Raw genomic sequence first — 15,975 nt, 5'->3', positions numbered from 1 at the left:
AGTTAAAAGGGTATAGTATATATAGATAGATAGATAGATATAGATATAGATAGATATATTTCAAAGCCTGCCATACTTGTTCATACACAGAAAATCCCCAGAAATAATCCACATACAAAAAATTGTGTCCATCTTAGATGGACACCTTAGGTGGACACCATGTCCACCTTAGATGGACAAGCTTTTATGATTCCAGTTGCTACTCACCACAGTAGGATTAAGAACATTATTTTTGTGGACTACGTTACGTAAATGACCTTAGTGTCCGCTGACACTATGGTTCTGAGCCCCAAGGCCCAATGATTCATTCTCTCAAGGTGTTTGGTTATCACTAAAAAGTCTTCATAACTATGCCACCTGTATATTCTATTAAATTCATGGATATATTTGTACCACATATAAATATACATGTAGATATATTCTCTCAAACCCCTCCCTTCTTCCCCCTGCTGAATGTCTCTCCCTTTCTATGCATTAATAAATAGGTGTAGTCTCATTTACCTTCAAATCCCTGTTCAGCTTGAGTATCTATCTATGTATCCACTCGTAAACTATTATAATTGCAGGATTGTGGACATTATAGTATTTATCTTTGTTGCTTTCAATTCTTGCACTCCTCCCAGTGTTGTCCTTTGCCTTCCTTGATCATTTTGACCTCCCTCTTATGGTATACTGCCTTCCACTTCATCAAAGTTATAACATGTGTCATGTGACTGCTAACCAGAAGGCTTGCAGTTCAAACTCACCAGTCACTCTTCAGAAAGAAGAATGGACAATCGACTTCCGCTGAGATACTGCTTCGGAAACCCAAAGAGGGGTCGTTAGAGTCGAATCGATTCAACAGTGGTGACTTCGGTTTTGGTTTTTACCCTCCTGCTAAAGGGGTATGGAGGCCGCATACCTCTAATTCCACAAGAGGATGACAGAATCACCAACAGCAGCCCAAGGCCTGTTCTTACGAAGCCAGACATGCTACCACCCTCCAGGTCTCTTTAACAAACTTGACCCCAACCATCCCTCCCACGGCACCCACCACCTCTCTGCAGGGTTTGATAATTCACTGCAGTAGCCACACAGAACTCACAGATTATGGGGTCTATTAAGGAAGTAACAGGCTACAATTCAAATTCAGGATCGTGCTCAAGATACAGTTCTTCGGTCAGGACAGTCTCCCCTCTGCTGTGCCCTTAGACATGCCTCTCTGGCCCTTCGCCTCTTGGCCTGGCCTCTGCTTCTGTGGACCAGGTAAATCTGCTGCTCTGTCTCGTGCCTCTTGGTTCCACTGCCACCATCTCTCAGCTGGGCATCTCTCTCTCTCTCTCTCTCTCTCTCTCGCAGCAGCGTGTCTCTCTCTCTCTCAGCAGTGCATCTGTCAGCCAGCAGGGAGAGACATTCCTTTCTGCCTCTAGGAGGACTCATTTTGAGCCTGGAAGAGTGGCAAAAACAACCAATCCCAACATCAGAGTTCTACATTACCTGAGAGCAAACTTTCCCAGATTACTTTGTGCTGCCCCAGGTAGATGACTTTAACAAGCAGCTACTCAGTTGCTTATGACAAAATGGGAGTTACAAAGACTATGGCTAGAAAAGCCATACCATCTAATTCATTATACCACACCTCCCTTCCTCTCAACCCCTAGTAACCTTCAAAGAATGATTCTTTCCATGTGTAAACGTTTTCTTGACTTTATATCAAATTGGTCTCATACAACATTTGTCTTAATGTCCTCTAGGTTCATACATGTTATCAACTGTTTCACAGATTCATCATTATTCTTTAATTTTGAGTAGTATTCCATTGTATGTTGCACAGTTTGTTTATCCATTCACCTGTTGATGGGCCCTTGTTGATGGTTTCTTTTTGCTGTTGTGAGTAATGCTGTGATAAACATGGGTGTACATGTTCATCTCAGGGTTCTTCTTTCTTTAGGATATATACCTCGTAGTGGGATTGCTGAATCATATAGTATTACTATTTCCAACTTTTTAAGGAAGTGTCACAGTTTTTCACAGCAATTGTACCATTTTATAGTTCTATCAGCAGTTTCTCTACACCCTTGCCAGCATCTGTTTTCTTTTTTGAACTTTGCTATTAATGCTAGAGTTGCATATCTCGTTGTTATGATTTGCATCTCTAATAGCTAATGAAAGGAGCTCTGGTGGTGTAGTGGTTAAGGGATTTCACTGCTAACCAAAAGCAGCCCAGCAGCCGCTTCATAGAAGAAAGATGAGGCAGTCTGCTTCTGAAAAGATTTACATTCTTGGAAACTCAATGGCAGGTCATTATGAGTTAGAATCAACTTGATGGCAGTGAGTTTGGTAATGGCTAATGAAGGAGCTCTGGTTACACAGTGGTTAAGGTGTTTGGCTGCTATCAAAAGATCTGAAGTTTGAACCCACTGGCTGGTCGGCAGGAGGAAGATGAGGCAGTCTGCTTCCATAAAGATTTACAGCCTTGGAAACCCCATGGAACAGTTCTTACTCTGTCCTATAGGGTCACTATGCATCAGAATCCACTTGATGGTAGTTTATTTTTAATAGCTAATGATCATGAGTATTTCTTCACATATTTGCTGGCTGCCTGAATGTCTTCATTGGCAAAGTGTCTGTTCATGTTCTCTGCCCTTTTTTTAATTGGATTGTCTTTTTGTTGTTCAGGTCAAGTTTTCTATAAATCTATAGATTAGTCTCTTGTCCATTATGTCCCTGCCAAAATTTTATTTCAAGTCTGTGGGTTCTCTTTTTATTCTTTTGGTGAAGTTTTTGATGCACATAAATGTTTCATTTTTAGGAGTCCCAGATGTCTAGTTTGTCTTCTGCTGTTTGTGTGTTTTTAGTTGTTTAATAGTGTGTTTATGCCATGTATTAGTGCTCCTACTATTTTTCCTTTGATTGTATTTTACATTTAGGTCTTTAATTCATCTTGAGATGGTTTTTGCATATGGATCCTGTTTCATCGTTTTTGCACACAGATATGCAGTTTTGCTATGATTATTTATGAAAGAGACTCTCTCTTGCACATTTAATGGGTTTAGGCCCTCTGTCAAAGATCAGGTGTCCACTGGTGGATGTATTTACTTCTGGGTTCTCAATGATGCTCCATCAGTCTATGTGTCTGTCACTGTACCAACATCAGACTGTTTTGACTACTGTGGCTGTATACTAGGTTTTGAGATGGAGTGCATAAGGCATCCTACTTTGATTTTCTTTAATAGTGCTTTGCTTATCTGGGGTCTCTTTCCTTTCCATATAAAGTTAGTGATTAGTTTTTCCATCTCTTTAAAGAACGATGATGGAATCTGGATTCGGATTACATTAAATCTGTAGATCACTTTGGGTAGTATCTTAATTTGGGTTCTCCAGAGAAGCAAAATCAGTGAAGCTTAGAGAGAGAGAAAGAGAGACAAAGAAAAATAAAACGATCTCAAGGAAATGGCTCATGCAGTTGTAGAGGCTGGCAAGTCTCGAGTTTGTGGGTCTAACATCAAGCTGGAGGCTTCTCCTGACTCACACAGCAGCTACAGGGGTGACAAACCAAAGACTGGCAGGTAATATAGCAGGTTGCTGCCGTCAAAGGCTGATGAATCTAAGATCAGCAAGGAAAATGGCACACTGTTGACTCACAAGCTTCAAAGACAACAACCCAAACATCAGCAGGCAATACAGCAGGCCACTGTTTCAAGCCCAGGAACCAGGGATGGTAATAAGCTAGATGCAGGATCCAGATCCAGCAGAGAGCCAGAGACCTTCCCCAAAACTTTTCCATATATACTGGAAGAAGGCTGCACCCCAAGGGAAACTCCCTTCCAACTGATTCACTGCTCATAGCAGACCTCTCAACATGGGAAGTGATTACATTATATTAGATCTCATCATGGAATAACTACATAACTGCTAAACCACTTAGAATCATGGCCAAGTTCATAAACAGCATTAACAGTCACAAGCAGTACTGGCATTTTCACAATGTTAAGTCTTCCCATACATGAGCATAGTATATTCTTCCATTTATGTAGGTCTCTTTTGGTTTCTCGTAGCAGTGTTTTATAGTTTTCTTTGCGTAGGTCTTTTGTGCCTCTGGTTAGATTTAAGTAAGTTGTTTAGTACTTCTTCTTTTGGGTGGTAACTAAATCGTATGGTTTGCCTGATTTCTTTTTCAGAGTTCTCTGATTTTTTGTTGATCTCGTACCCAGACACTTTACTGAATCCTTCTATTAGTTCCATTTTGCCATTAATTTTAATTAATTGTACTGCTTATTTCCACCTTCTGTACCTTCCTCTCAGCCTACATCTATTAGTGTCAGATTACTCAATAAGCAAAGTAAGCATGGCCTTACTTCTGCTTACTTAGTAATCAGCAGCGAACAGTACAATTTCACATGTCTTTCAAAGATGTACATCAAAGATGTGGTGAAATCCATGTGAAACTGTGCTTACCTTGTACATTTCAGTAATCCGCCTGACAGCTATATATGTTCAAGTCTCTTCTCTGACAAAACTATTCCTCCTTTTCCTCTATCCTGCTTCCCAATCTAAATCTACCCACCACATGTGTAGTTTTCTTCAATGCAAGATTTAACAAGTAGACATTTTAAATTCCCCTTCTCCAATCAGGACCATCCACTTACTATTACTAAAATATTGTTTCAGTTTCCCTCATGCTATGGAAACCACTTTCCCAAAACACCAAACAAGAAGTTCAATGCCCCCTTTCAATCATGATCTTCATACCCCTCTCTGTGGCATTTCAATTGGCACTACTGGCAATCCTCTCCCTCCTAAAATGTTCTACTTTCTTGGCGTTGCCACTGTACTCTGTTGGATCTACTATCTCTCATATTTCCTTTCAATTTTCTTCTGGCTATCAATAAAAGGTAGGTGTGTTTTCCAGATTTCTATTGTTGATCACGAAACCTTTTACAACCTTTCTTTGGGAATCTCATCCACATCGGAATATCTGATTACTGACTCTGTGTATGATAATTAAAACCGTCTAAATCTCTGTCCCAACCACTTCAAATTTCACATTTCAATTTAGAATTAACATTTTTACACAACGTTCTTAACCCAGTATGTCCTCAATTCATTGTCTACTTAAAACTCTTTCCTACTCCACTTTTCTGGTGCCCTTTACCTTGGCAGTCCCCTTTTCCCTCTAGATTATCTATTTAATTCAACATCAAAAACAGAAAGATAAATTAAAAATCCTCAATTCAAACAGTGAGTAACTTAAGAGGAAAACATTCCCTTTAAAACTAAGGAGGCAAGAATCCCATGATCACTGCTTCTGTTCAACATTGTAACAGATCCTAGCCACTGTAAAAAAGAAATGTTGAAGGCTTAAGTTCCTGAAAGGAAGAACAAAATAAGATCATCATTCGCAGATGCTATGGCAATACGCTTGTCGTCGTTGTTGTTGTTGTTATTTGCCATCGAGTCGGCCCCGACTCATAGCGACCCCTCCTTGGGTTTCCGAGGCAGTATCACTACGGAAGTAGGATTGCCCAACCTTCCTTCCGAGGAGTGGCTGGTGGGTTTGAACCGCCAGCCTTCTGGTTAGCAGTCAAGTGCTTTAGGCACTATGCTACCAGAGCTCCCGGCAATACGCTTAGAGAACTCAAATCAGTAAATGATTAGCTCACTGCTTTAGGATCAATATAAATATTTTCTACCTGTTGCTAACAGGTAGTTTTTAACATAATTGTTAAAAACTAACATTTTTAGTTACAGCAACAGGTAGAAAATGTAAAAATGTAAAAAAAAAAAAAAAAAGTACCAATTATAACATCTGTCAGATACCTAGGAAGAAATCTAAAGATGTGCAAGACCTAGAAGTGCAAAACATTATAAAATGTTATAAACAGCAAAATGAATTTAGAACTATATCTTGTTTATAGGAATACTCAATATTGTAAAGATACACATTTCCCTAATCTAATTTATAGTTTCAATGAAAATCACAACAGGGCCTGTTTTTTTTTTTTTTTAATGGAACTTAGTTTTAAAATACATATGAAATAGCAAAGACAACAATAGTGAAGGCACTCCTGAAGTAGAATAAATTATTTTATAAAGCCATAATAAAATTAAGGGAGGACTGGGTGGCATAAATGGTTATGCACTTGACTAATAGCTGAAAGGTTGGCAGTTCAAACTGATGCAGAGGCATCTCACAAGACAGGCCTAGTGATGTGCTTCTCAAAGGTCACAGCACTGAAAACCCTATGAAGGAATTTTACTCTGCACACATGGGTTGCCATGAATTGAAATCAACTCCATGGCACCTAACAACAACACAGTAATTAAGACGAGGTTATGAGCACAAGGATAAATTGTCCAACAGAATAGAATAAGAACAAAAAAAGCAAAACTACAGCATCTGTATGTAATTCTGATGTAAGACAGAGATACTAACACACATCATTTTTGAAAGGGATAGAAAAACGAAGTTATTTGTATGGAACATGAAATTGGACCCCTCAACCCACACACAAATATAAATTCTATGTAGATTAAAGACTTATATGTGAAGTGTAAATGTTAAAATTTTGCAGAAGAAAAGGCAGGATAGAAAATTATCTTTCTTTGAGATAAGGAAAAATATCTTGTAGAAACAAAAAGCATGAATCACAAAAAAGACTGCTTAAGCCAAAAAAAAAAAAAAATTAAGAACTTCTACTCATCAAAAGAAAGTAAAAAAGATTAAGACACAAACTGGGAAAAGATGTATGCAACACATACAACAACAAAAATGAATATCCAGAATATGTAAGGAATTCCTACAAATAATGTAAGACAAACCACACAATAGAAAAAAAATGGGCAAAAGACAAACATTTCACAGAATGGTCCACTGTTGTAGTTACCTATTGACACTCTGACAAGAATATACCACAAATGGGATGGCCTTAACAAATAGGAGTTTATTCTTACAATTTCAAGGCTTTAAGTCCGAGTTCAAAGTACCAGGCTCTAGGGGCTAGGTGAAAGCCCCTCAACCTTGGGGTTCAGCTCTGCCTTCTGCTCCCGGCCCACTGAAGCTACAGGCTTTTCTTCACTTGGCTGCTGTCTGCTGAGGCTGACAAGCCCAAGGTTGTCAAGTAAAAAGGCACAGTCCCGATGTTACCAAACCACATGGCGGGCCATTAATTCAAGTCCATCGAAAGTCCCAAGGTTGGCAGAGCATGGCAGGCTGCTCAACAACGACACAACTATATGCAGGGTTCAAGAGTGTCATAAGCTAGAGACCATTCCCAAAGCTGTTTCTTATATACAGGAAGCAGACCTCGTACCCAAAGAAGCTCCTCAGCTGCTCCGATAGATTCCACCATGGAGTTAATTACCAATCTCACCATGGGAAATAACTGCATTCAGCCGCCCAGCACTCAACCAGGCCAAGCCAAGTTGACACACAAACTTAACCCACAACAATGAACATGAAAAATTGTCTGTACACATCAGTAATCAGGGAAACAGAAATTAAGACCTTACTGAGATAACACCTTACATCACTTAGATTGGTCAAAATTAAGAAGACTGATAACATCAAATTTTGAAGATGAATTAATGAAAATTCTCATGTGTGACTAATGAGACTATAAACTGGTTGCACCTCTTTGGAAAACAATTTGCCTATGTTGACGTTAAACATTTCATACTGTTTTTTCCAAGCAATTCCACTTTTCCATTTGGGTATATATCCCTTACACAGACAAGGAAAGGTGTGTAATAAGTTTGCAGCAGCAGTATTTACATTTGCAACAACAATAAAAAAAAATAGAAACAAAATATTAACAGAATAATCTTGTTCTAGACTTGAGTTGTGAACTGTATTTGTTAATTTATGCTTCAAAACATGTATTATGTGACATTATTCTTTTGTATCTATCATATTTTTTAAAATGATTAAGGAAAATTATTTCATAATAGTCATGTTTAATGGATGCTGTATGAGTACTTCATTTGATTACGATAATATTTACCAATGTTGATTATTTCCTCTGTAAGACGCCATCGCCTTATGACACTGCTTTCTGCTAGTTTTTTCTTCCTTTTCCACTGCCTATCCCTTAAATGTTGATGTTTTCCAAGATTCTATTATGATGCTATCCTTAAGAAACCTCAGTATGGACTCACTGGTACCTCATATTCAACTTGTACCAAACAGAACTCAATTTCTCTTCACATTTTAATGTTATTATCTCTGTAAATCGCTCCAAATTCCTTCACCAGTCTTCAAAATTTACTAAAGTCAAACCTTTAGGATCATCCTTGATTTTTCTCCTCCCTCCCTCCACAATATCTGATCATTAGAGTTCTGTTTGCCATCCATTCTTACTATGTCCACTGTCACTGATGAAGTTCAGTCAACCACCACTTTTCACCTGGACATGTCAAAGTGTCAAAAGTAGATTCCTAGATGCCAATATCTCCTCTCTATAATCTGGACTGGGTTAACTCCTTAAATATCAGGTTAGATAAATTCTGTCTCTTCTTCAAAACTCTAGCGGTTCCCCAAAATTTATAGGACAGAGTTCAAATTCTTCAGCATGGAATTAAAGACAATCTATGGTTTCACCTTACTTGAGACAATCTCTATTGTGCAGTCAATTCTCTAACCTCATCACACTTAACAACTCAAAAGTATTTGATACAGCTAATCATCCTATTCCATTTTATCCATTAACTTCTTTGACCTCATTGCATTGGTTTTTATCCTTTCTTTATGTTCCTTCTCAGGATCCTTTGCTGAATTTCCCTTCTCAACCTCTAAATGTTGGAATACTACATTAACTCTCAGTTCCTTCTGTCTTCTTCTGTCTCGCCAGATAATCTCATCCTGTCCCATAGCATTACTACTTACAAATTTTTATTTCTAGCCCCAAACTCCATCCTTATACCTGAGTTTTATACTCAATAGCCTATTCAACATTTCCATGTGGACATCTCAGAGTACAGAAGTCATTCAGGTTGTTCAGGAATATTCCTGTTCTTTAGCATTGCACTTCCCACCCACTTTCAAACTAAGTGTGGCCATGTGATTCTAAGTGTAGTCAAATATATATATATATATATGTGATTCTAAGTGTAGTCAAATATATATATATATATATGTGATTCTAAGTAGAAATATATATATATATATATATAGGAGCTCTGGTAGCATAGTGGCTAAAGCACTTGACTGCTAACCAGATGTTCCTTCCTCGGAAGGAAGGAAGGTTGGGCAATCCTACTTCCGTAGTGATACTGCCTCGGAAACCCAAGGAGGGGTCGCTATGAGTCGGGGCCGACTCGACGGCACACAACAACAACATATATATATATAAAGCAGAATGAAACAATTTTAAAATACTAGTACTGACCCACTCTTAATCTCAAAGTTAATATGACCTAAACAGACTCACCAACCTACTACCTCCTCAGAGACTTCCTTTGTCACATTAGGATACACACAAATTCCAGTCAGTGTATGTGCTACTTACGAATTTATTGCTCTATATTCATTCTTCATTGCCTGTTCTGTGAAAATGGAGCTGGTCCTTTAAATATATTTCCTTTTCTAGCTAGCATGATATTAAACTTTGTCAGTAGAAGACACTACAGCAATATTCCAAGAGGAAGGGACTTTGCTTCCTGGTTCTAGTGTGCCCTTGACAGGCTTCTCCAGCATCGACAGCTTCTCCAGTGTCTAGCTCCTTCAATGTACGGTGGTCATTACAGCTTCCCTTGGCATGCCCTCACTCCTCTGGGAGGTTTCAAATCAAGTGTCTGTGGCAAGATACCTCCACATGAACAGCTTTCTACAGCATGACACTCTAAAGCAGGGGCAGACAAACATTTTCTTAAAGGGCGAGATAATAAATACTTTACGCTTGTGGGTTATAAGGTCATAACTCTCCCTTTATAGTAAAAATGCAGCTATACACAATATGTAAACAAATGGGCATGGATGTGTTCCAATTAAACTTTACTTACACAACAGACAGCTGGCCCATGTATTGTAGTTTACCAGCCCCTGCTCTACAGGCCATATTTCCTGGCAAGTTCCAAAGGATGGATTGCCAGTAAGTTCCACAAGTGCACCACCAAAGTGATTTATTTCTATGCCATTCAGTGAGTCATGGCTGTATCTTCTCAAGCAAGAAACTTCTCCTTGGAGGAAGGGCTACTATTTGGGCAGGCACACTGTCTCAGCCCTAGCAGTACTGGCTGCTCCTTATATGTGCTATTCTTACATTCCATTTTAAATAAAGTTCCCGCTGCACCAATTCTAAGTCACAGCAAGCCCATGCGTTTCAGTGTAGAACTATGCTCCAAGGGTTTTCAATGGCTGTGATTGTTGAGAAGTAGATTGCCAGGCCTTTGCTCTGAGGTGCCAATGGATGGATTCAAACTGCCAACCTTTTAGTTAAACAGCCAAGCACTTAAACATCTGTACCACCCAGAGACTCCTTCTTATATTCTTTAGTGTTTTCTATATTCTAGTTCCTGTAATAGTTAGTAATTCTATTAAGCTTTTTCTGTTCAAAATACTGTGTGTTTCTGTCTCCTGATCACACCCTTAACAGACACACACTCTCTTTACTCTGCATTATTCTTTACAGTGGTGGTTGACTGATGTTGTCTAGTCAGTTCCAACTCACAGTGACCCTATGTATAACAAAATGAAACTTTGTCTGGTCCTGAATCATCCTCACAATCATTGCTATGTTTGAGACCATTGTTGTAGCTACTATGTCAATCCATCTTGTTGAGAGTCTTATTAACTAAAATTACATTTGTATCTCATTACTTTTTATTATCAGTATCATCCATTAGATGTAAGCTCCATGAAGGCAGAGACTTTGGTTCACTTCTGAGTGAATTTCCAGTACCAAGCACAGTTAACTAGTCATGACAGACTGACAATAAATATTTCAGACTGATCAAATAAATGAATCTTTGGTCACAGTAGACCAAATTATATTTTCATATTTTGAAATATTAGATTATATCAATGAAGCCATATATCTTACAGATATCTGTTCTTTAACACATAGAGAACACACACTCCTACACATTCACTCATACATGGTATTCCTTAAGGCTACACCTCAAAATTAAACTTTATGAGAGTGTAAAAATTCCACCTTACTGCCATTTAAACCTGTGAGGCTCAAGTAACACAAACACAAAATTCTTCTTGTTCTATAAACATTTTACAAGGGGTGGACAGCAACTACTAAATGAGGTGGGGGTGATGGGTAAGCCTTAGGCTTTGCCCACAAACACTGGCAAGCTTCCAAAGAATAACAACAGTTGTGACTGCCCAAATTAAACTTTTGGCACCTGTGGTTTAAAACATCCAAAATATTCTTTATCGCTAATAATTTAATAATTCAAACTCTATTTTAAAACACATTCAGAATAGAAAATTGCAACACTTTCTGTAACAACCAGTCTATAACTTCTTAAGTGTCATCAACCATTCTGTAGGTCATTCTTTCTCTGATGTATACACATAAAAATACTTACCACTGAATCTCTTTCAACTTTTTTGTAGACCCTATTTTGCTACATTTTGTGGCCTTTCTTATTTTCACCTGGGAATACTGCAAATAATGCACTGGTTCCTGGGAAGTTAAGAAAAGACATTACATTGGGGAAGCATAAGGGCCCAGTGTTTGAATTCATCCAAAACTGCTAGAAAACAGTCAAAATCTGTTTTGATTACCTCTCTATATCTATTTTCTGATTTATCTCTGGTAATATGAAAGATAGAGAATGCCAAAGGCCACAAAAATGTAAAACGGATGAATATGAGGTTTTTAGAGGAAATCACTTACTCTTCTGAAGCAATCTGAGACAAAGGTAAGAAAACTCTGAAGAACAAGAGACAAAAGGTAAGAAAACTGGAAAAACAATGACTTGTCAGTTTTTTCCTTCCTTTATATTGTTTAACTTGAACATACACTGAATAAAATTTCAGTATCTGTAAAAACTGTTTTTCACTACCAGTGGCAAGAACTTCCATTTAACCTCCATAACCTCTTGTTCTTGAATATCAAGTTTCCCCAGTTGCTTCAAAGCTAAACCTGTGCCCTGTCTCTAGGACACTGTCACATTAAAATTAGGTTAACTGGCTCTGCTACCTCTGTCCTTGATTCTAGCATTAGACTACGAGAGCCTAGAGCAGGTATATAAAAATTGAAGCTATAGGAAATGCACCCCCACCCCAAGGAAATTCCATGGGGGAGAATATGGGAAAAATTCAAGTATCAACAATACGTATATGTTTCCTTAAAGACATCTTAGCCCTAAATACATTTCTATATTTTTTTAGAGTCAATAACACATTTAGTATAATTTTGATTGCTCAGCTTCCTATATTTCTATATTTAACGAGGAGAATGGGGTGTTTTCACCTTTGTCATAAGTTTCAAAGAAAACTAAAATTACATAAATCTCCAGGAATATTAAGCCAAGTTTTCCAAACTGCAGTTGGTAAGATCGTCTTCCTTGACACCCACGCTAGAGGAATAAATTATTTTCCACAAATGAAAAAAAAAAAAATCACATAAAATATTACCTGGTTCCCAAAACATATGTTACTTGAAAGGCCTTAATACGATTTTAGCTAAGATAGTATAAATGCTAAATTACCTCAACAGTTTCAGCAAAACAACCTTGAAGGAAATCAGAAATAACCATAAATAGTAACTTTCAAAAAGACAGGGGTAACTTTTTTTTTCCTAACATCACTGTTTAATTAAAGTTTTACCTTTCAGTGTTACAAGAGCCTAACCCTATACAGCATTTATCCACAATGGAATATAACATGGGCAATATTTTGGCATAAATCTAAATACAGGGCCAACCTGCATTAAATTTACATTGTTGATGGAAGACTGATCCAGGAGCTGGGAAATCTACGTCAGAGTCTCATTTACCATCTTGGCTGGCTGTATAATTATAAGTAACCTAACTTAATACCCAAATCCTCATCTATATAAGAATGATGCTAAACTAGCTGCTCTCTGTGATTCTTTTCAGGCATGATTCTATCTTTATCATTCCTACCATTTCCATTCATTCTTCCAGGGATTTCATTGATTCATCATTTATTAAGCACCTATTGCATCCTTGGGATAGACCCCATCTTCTACTCTCACTGGGTTTACATTTTAATTGTCCCACTCGTGTGTTAGAAAATGAGTACTTAAAACATCAGCTTAGACTTAGTAATGGGATTAAAAACAATAATTATTTTTAAGTAGCTTCATTTGCTTTGAATTAATAAAATGCATTCATGAATTATTATGAAACTCTTCACATTTGATAATGCCCAGAAAATGAGAATGTTATTAAAATATTTTGTCTAATAAAGATATATTAGACATGGGACTGGCATAAAACCCTTTAATTAAAACCAATTACAAACATATTTAGGTAACTTCCAGGCAGTAAAAATAAAAAGGCCCATTCAAATAAAAAAGGTATTATAAAATCAGTTTGGAAGGAGGCAGATCTCAGTTCAGTCTCTAACATGAACACATGGCTGAGTAACACCAGTTTGTGATGATCCATTCTTGTCAACTTTTAATGCTTCTGACTGATGAAAAGCATGAGACATCATTTTTAAGTATATGCTGGTTTCCTTATTTTCACTTTTCTTTGTACAACTGTACAGAATTCATCAGATGCTTAAGAATACTGACACACAAATGAGACCGCTAGTCCCCTCCCAAAAGAGATGGCCTAGTTGACAATACTAATCTCAAAAAGAAATTCTAGAAGAGAGATTAACAATAAACAAATGACAGTACTCCAAGGCAGAATATGCTCTTAAAATAGCCAAAACTTCATGTACTCAATATGGTGCTTCCTGTTAAAGCTCTTATTAATAAGGAGATAACATTTACTCAGCAAGTAACAGGTGCTAGGCACTGTGCAAGTAGGTAGTTTTCACTTTTATCAAGAACTCTACACACGAAAATAGTCCCAATAAGGTGGACATCTACAATAAGAGAAATCCACTCCCCTTCACACAAGGATTCCAACAGCCTAGGAGTATATTCTAAGGCAAATGCCTTAGATGTAGTAGTTGGAACAAGAAAAGGTCTTGGTCAACTAAGGCCTATTATATTGTGTTGTTGTTAAGTGCCGTCGAGTCGGCCCGACTCATAGCGACCCCTCCTTGGGTTTCCGAGGCAGTATCACTACGGAAGTAGGATTGCCCAACCTTCCTTCTGAGGAGTGGCTGGTGGGTTTGAACCACCAGCCTTCTGGTTAGCAGTCAAGTGCCTTAGGCACTGTGCTACCAGAGCTAAGGCCTATTATATAAGGAATGATGAAAACTTAGGTCAGACAAGGTACGGGGGCTTGACCAAGATCATCCATGTTTAACAGCAGAGCAGGGATCAAACCAATAATCAAAGTATTCATATACCATCCTGCTTGTAACTGTTTGGTGAAATTTAGTAATTAATTTTATCTTCTCACTAAGTTACTCAACACTAGGTACTAGTACTTTTATTAAAATTATCATAAAACACTTCTAACACATATGTCCCAGAATCCCCAAATAATACTTTGCCGTTTTCTATGTAATAATTTAAAAATCTATTGATAAGCAGTAATCTGGGTTTGAACACTTGTATAGTTCCCTAACTGCTTGCTGTCTTTATAAAGATCCTAGATGCAAAGGAGGATAGGATAGGATGGGATGGGGTGGGGTGTGTGCATATCATGTACGTACGTACGTATGTATGTATGTGTGTGTATATTTGTTGTGTGTATATACGTAGTGAAGGAATCAGGTAGCTAACGTTAAGATTTCCGCTGATAACCCGCCGCTTTGATGATGCCGACCCGATGATCCCGACCCGATGCTCCCCATCCCCTTAGCGATCCGTAACCCGCGAGCCGGGCAGGAGAACGGAGAATAAGTGTGCAGTAACGTGGCTCCCGCGCCCTCGGCTCATCGGCTGCCCTCACGCCGCTGCTCCGATGCTACCGACGCCGGGACGGTTCCGAACGCCGGCTAGGCCGAACCGTTACGGGGCAGCGAGCCCCGCGCGGTGCCCCTCCCCCATCAAGGCCTGAGGCTAGCTGCGCCCACCCCGCCGCCGCAGCTCCGCGCGCGAACAATACAGGGGATGTCCCGCGAGGCCAAACGCCGACAACCCGCTCCGCACGGCCACTCCGCCCCGCGGGCCTCTTGGAGCGGCGCTGAGCCTCAGGCCTTGAGAGACAACCTCGCGTGAGACAGAAGGAAAAAAAGAGAGAGGAGGCGGATAGTCAGGGCTTGAGAGGCCGCCATCCGCTGACCCGTACCTGGTTCCAGGTGATGAACTCGTTGGTGTGGGCTTCCTCCACAAGAGTCCACAGCTTGCTGAGGAAAGCCGGCACGTTCGAACTCTGCTTCATTGTTACCAAGGCGCAGGGATTCCAAATTCTACACCCAAGCGAGGTGGTAACAGCAGCGGCCGCAGCTGCTCTCCGAGAACGTCCACAACGCAGGCGCAGCAGCTCTCGGGCCCCGCCCCCCCAGCCCCGCCGGGCGGGCTGCGAAGCTGGGAGGCCTGGCCGCCGCACGTGACGGACAAGTCCCGGCCTTGGGCCCGCGCGCAATGCTCCCGCGCCGGTCCCTTTTCTGGCCAATCCCAGGCATTGACCACTTCTACACAGAAAAGCGATTGGATGCTGTAGAAATGAAGGAGGTGGGAGCATGAGCGGACGATGCCTTCTTATTCGCGGTTCTTTCCAGGGCCAGCTGAGTATCCGAGCTTTGGCTTGCTTTGGTGCACTGTTTGGTTGTTTCACGTGGAGGCAGCTTTAGGTTCCTGAGTTGTGGCTGAAGATGCAGAAAGCCCTTAGGGGCCTTTGAGTTATAAATTTGGCAGGCAAAATGTGGTTTGCACCATTCTAAAAACAGGAGTAAAATACAATAATTCACATGGAGGAAAAAGTAAGCAATTTCAAGTCTGATGT

At 39.4% G+C, this 15,975-nt stretch overlaps 1 protein-coding gene across 1 annotated transcript in view; it reads right to left on the bottom strand.

Moving 5' to 3' along the window:
• Positions 1-15,411, bottom strand: part of HSF2 (heat shock transcription factor 2) — a 47,278-nt gene extending 31,867 nt beyond the window's left edge. The window contains exon 1 of the mRNA XM_007950705.2: positions 15,319-15,411. Within this exon, the coding sequence (XP_007948896.1) occupies positions 15,319-15,411 (93 nt within the window). The remainder of the gene's footprint in view (positions 1-15,318) is intronic.
• Positions 15,412-15,975: the final 564 nt, after the last annotated feature.

This window comes from Orycteropus afer, unplaced genomic scaffold (genome assembly GCF_000298275.1).
Source record: "Orycteropus afer afer isolate SDZICR_OR568_19922 unplaced genomic scaffold, OryAfe1.0 scaffold00286, whole genome shotgun sequence".
Taxonomy (NCBI): domain Eukaryota; kingdom Metazoa; phylum Chordata; class Mammalia; order Tubulidentata; family Orycteropodidae; genus Orycteropus; species Orycteropus afer.
Note: the sequence above shows the minus strand (reverse complement) of the source record. Positions and strands in the feature narration are given on the sequence as shown.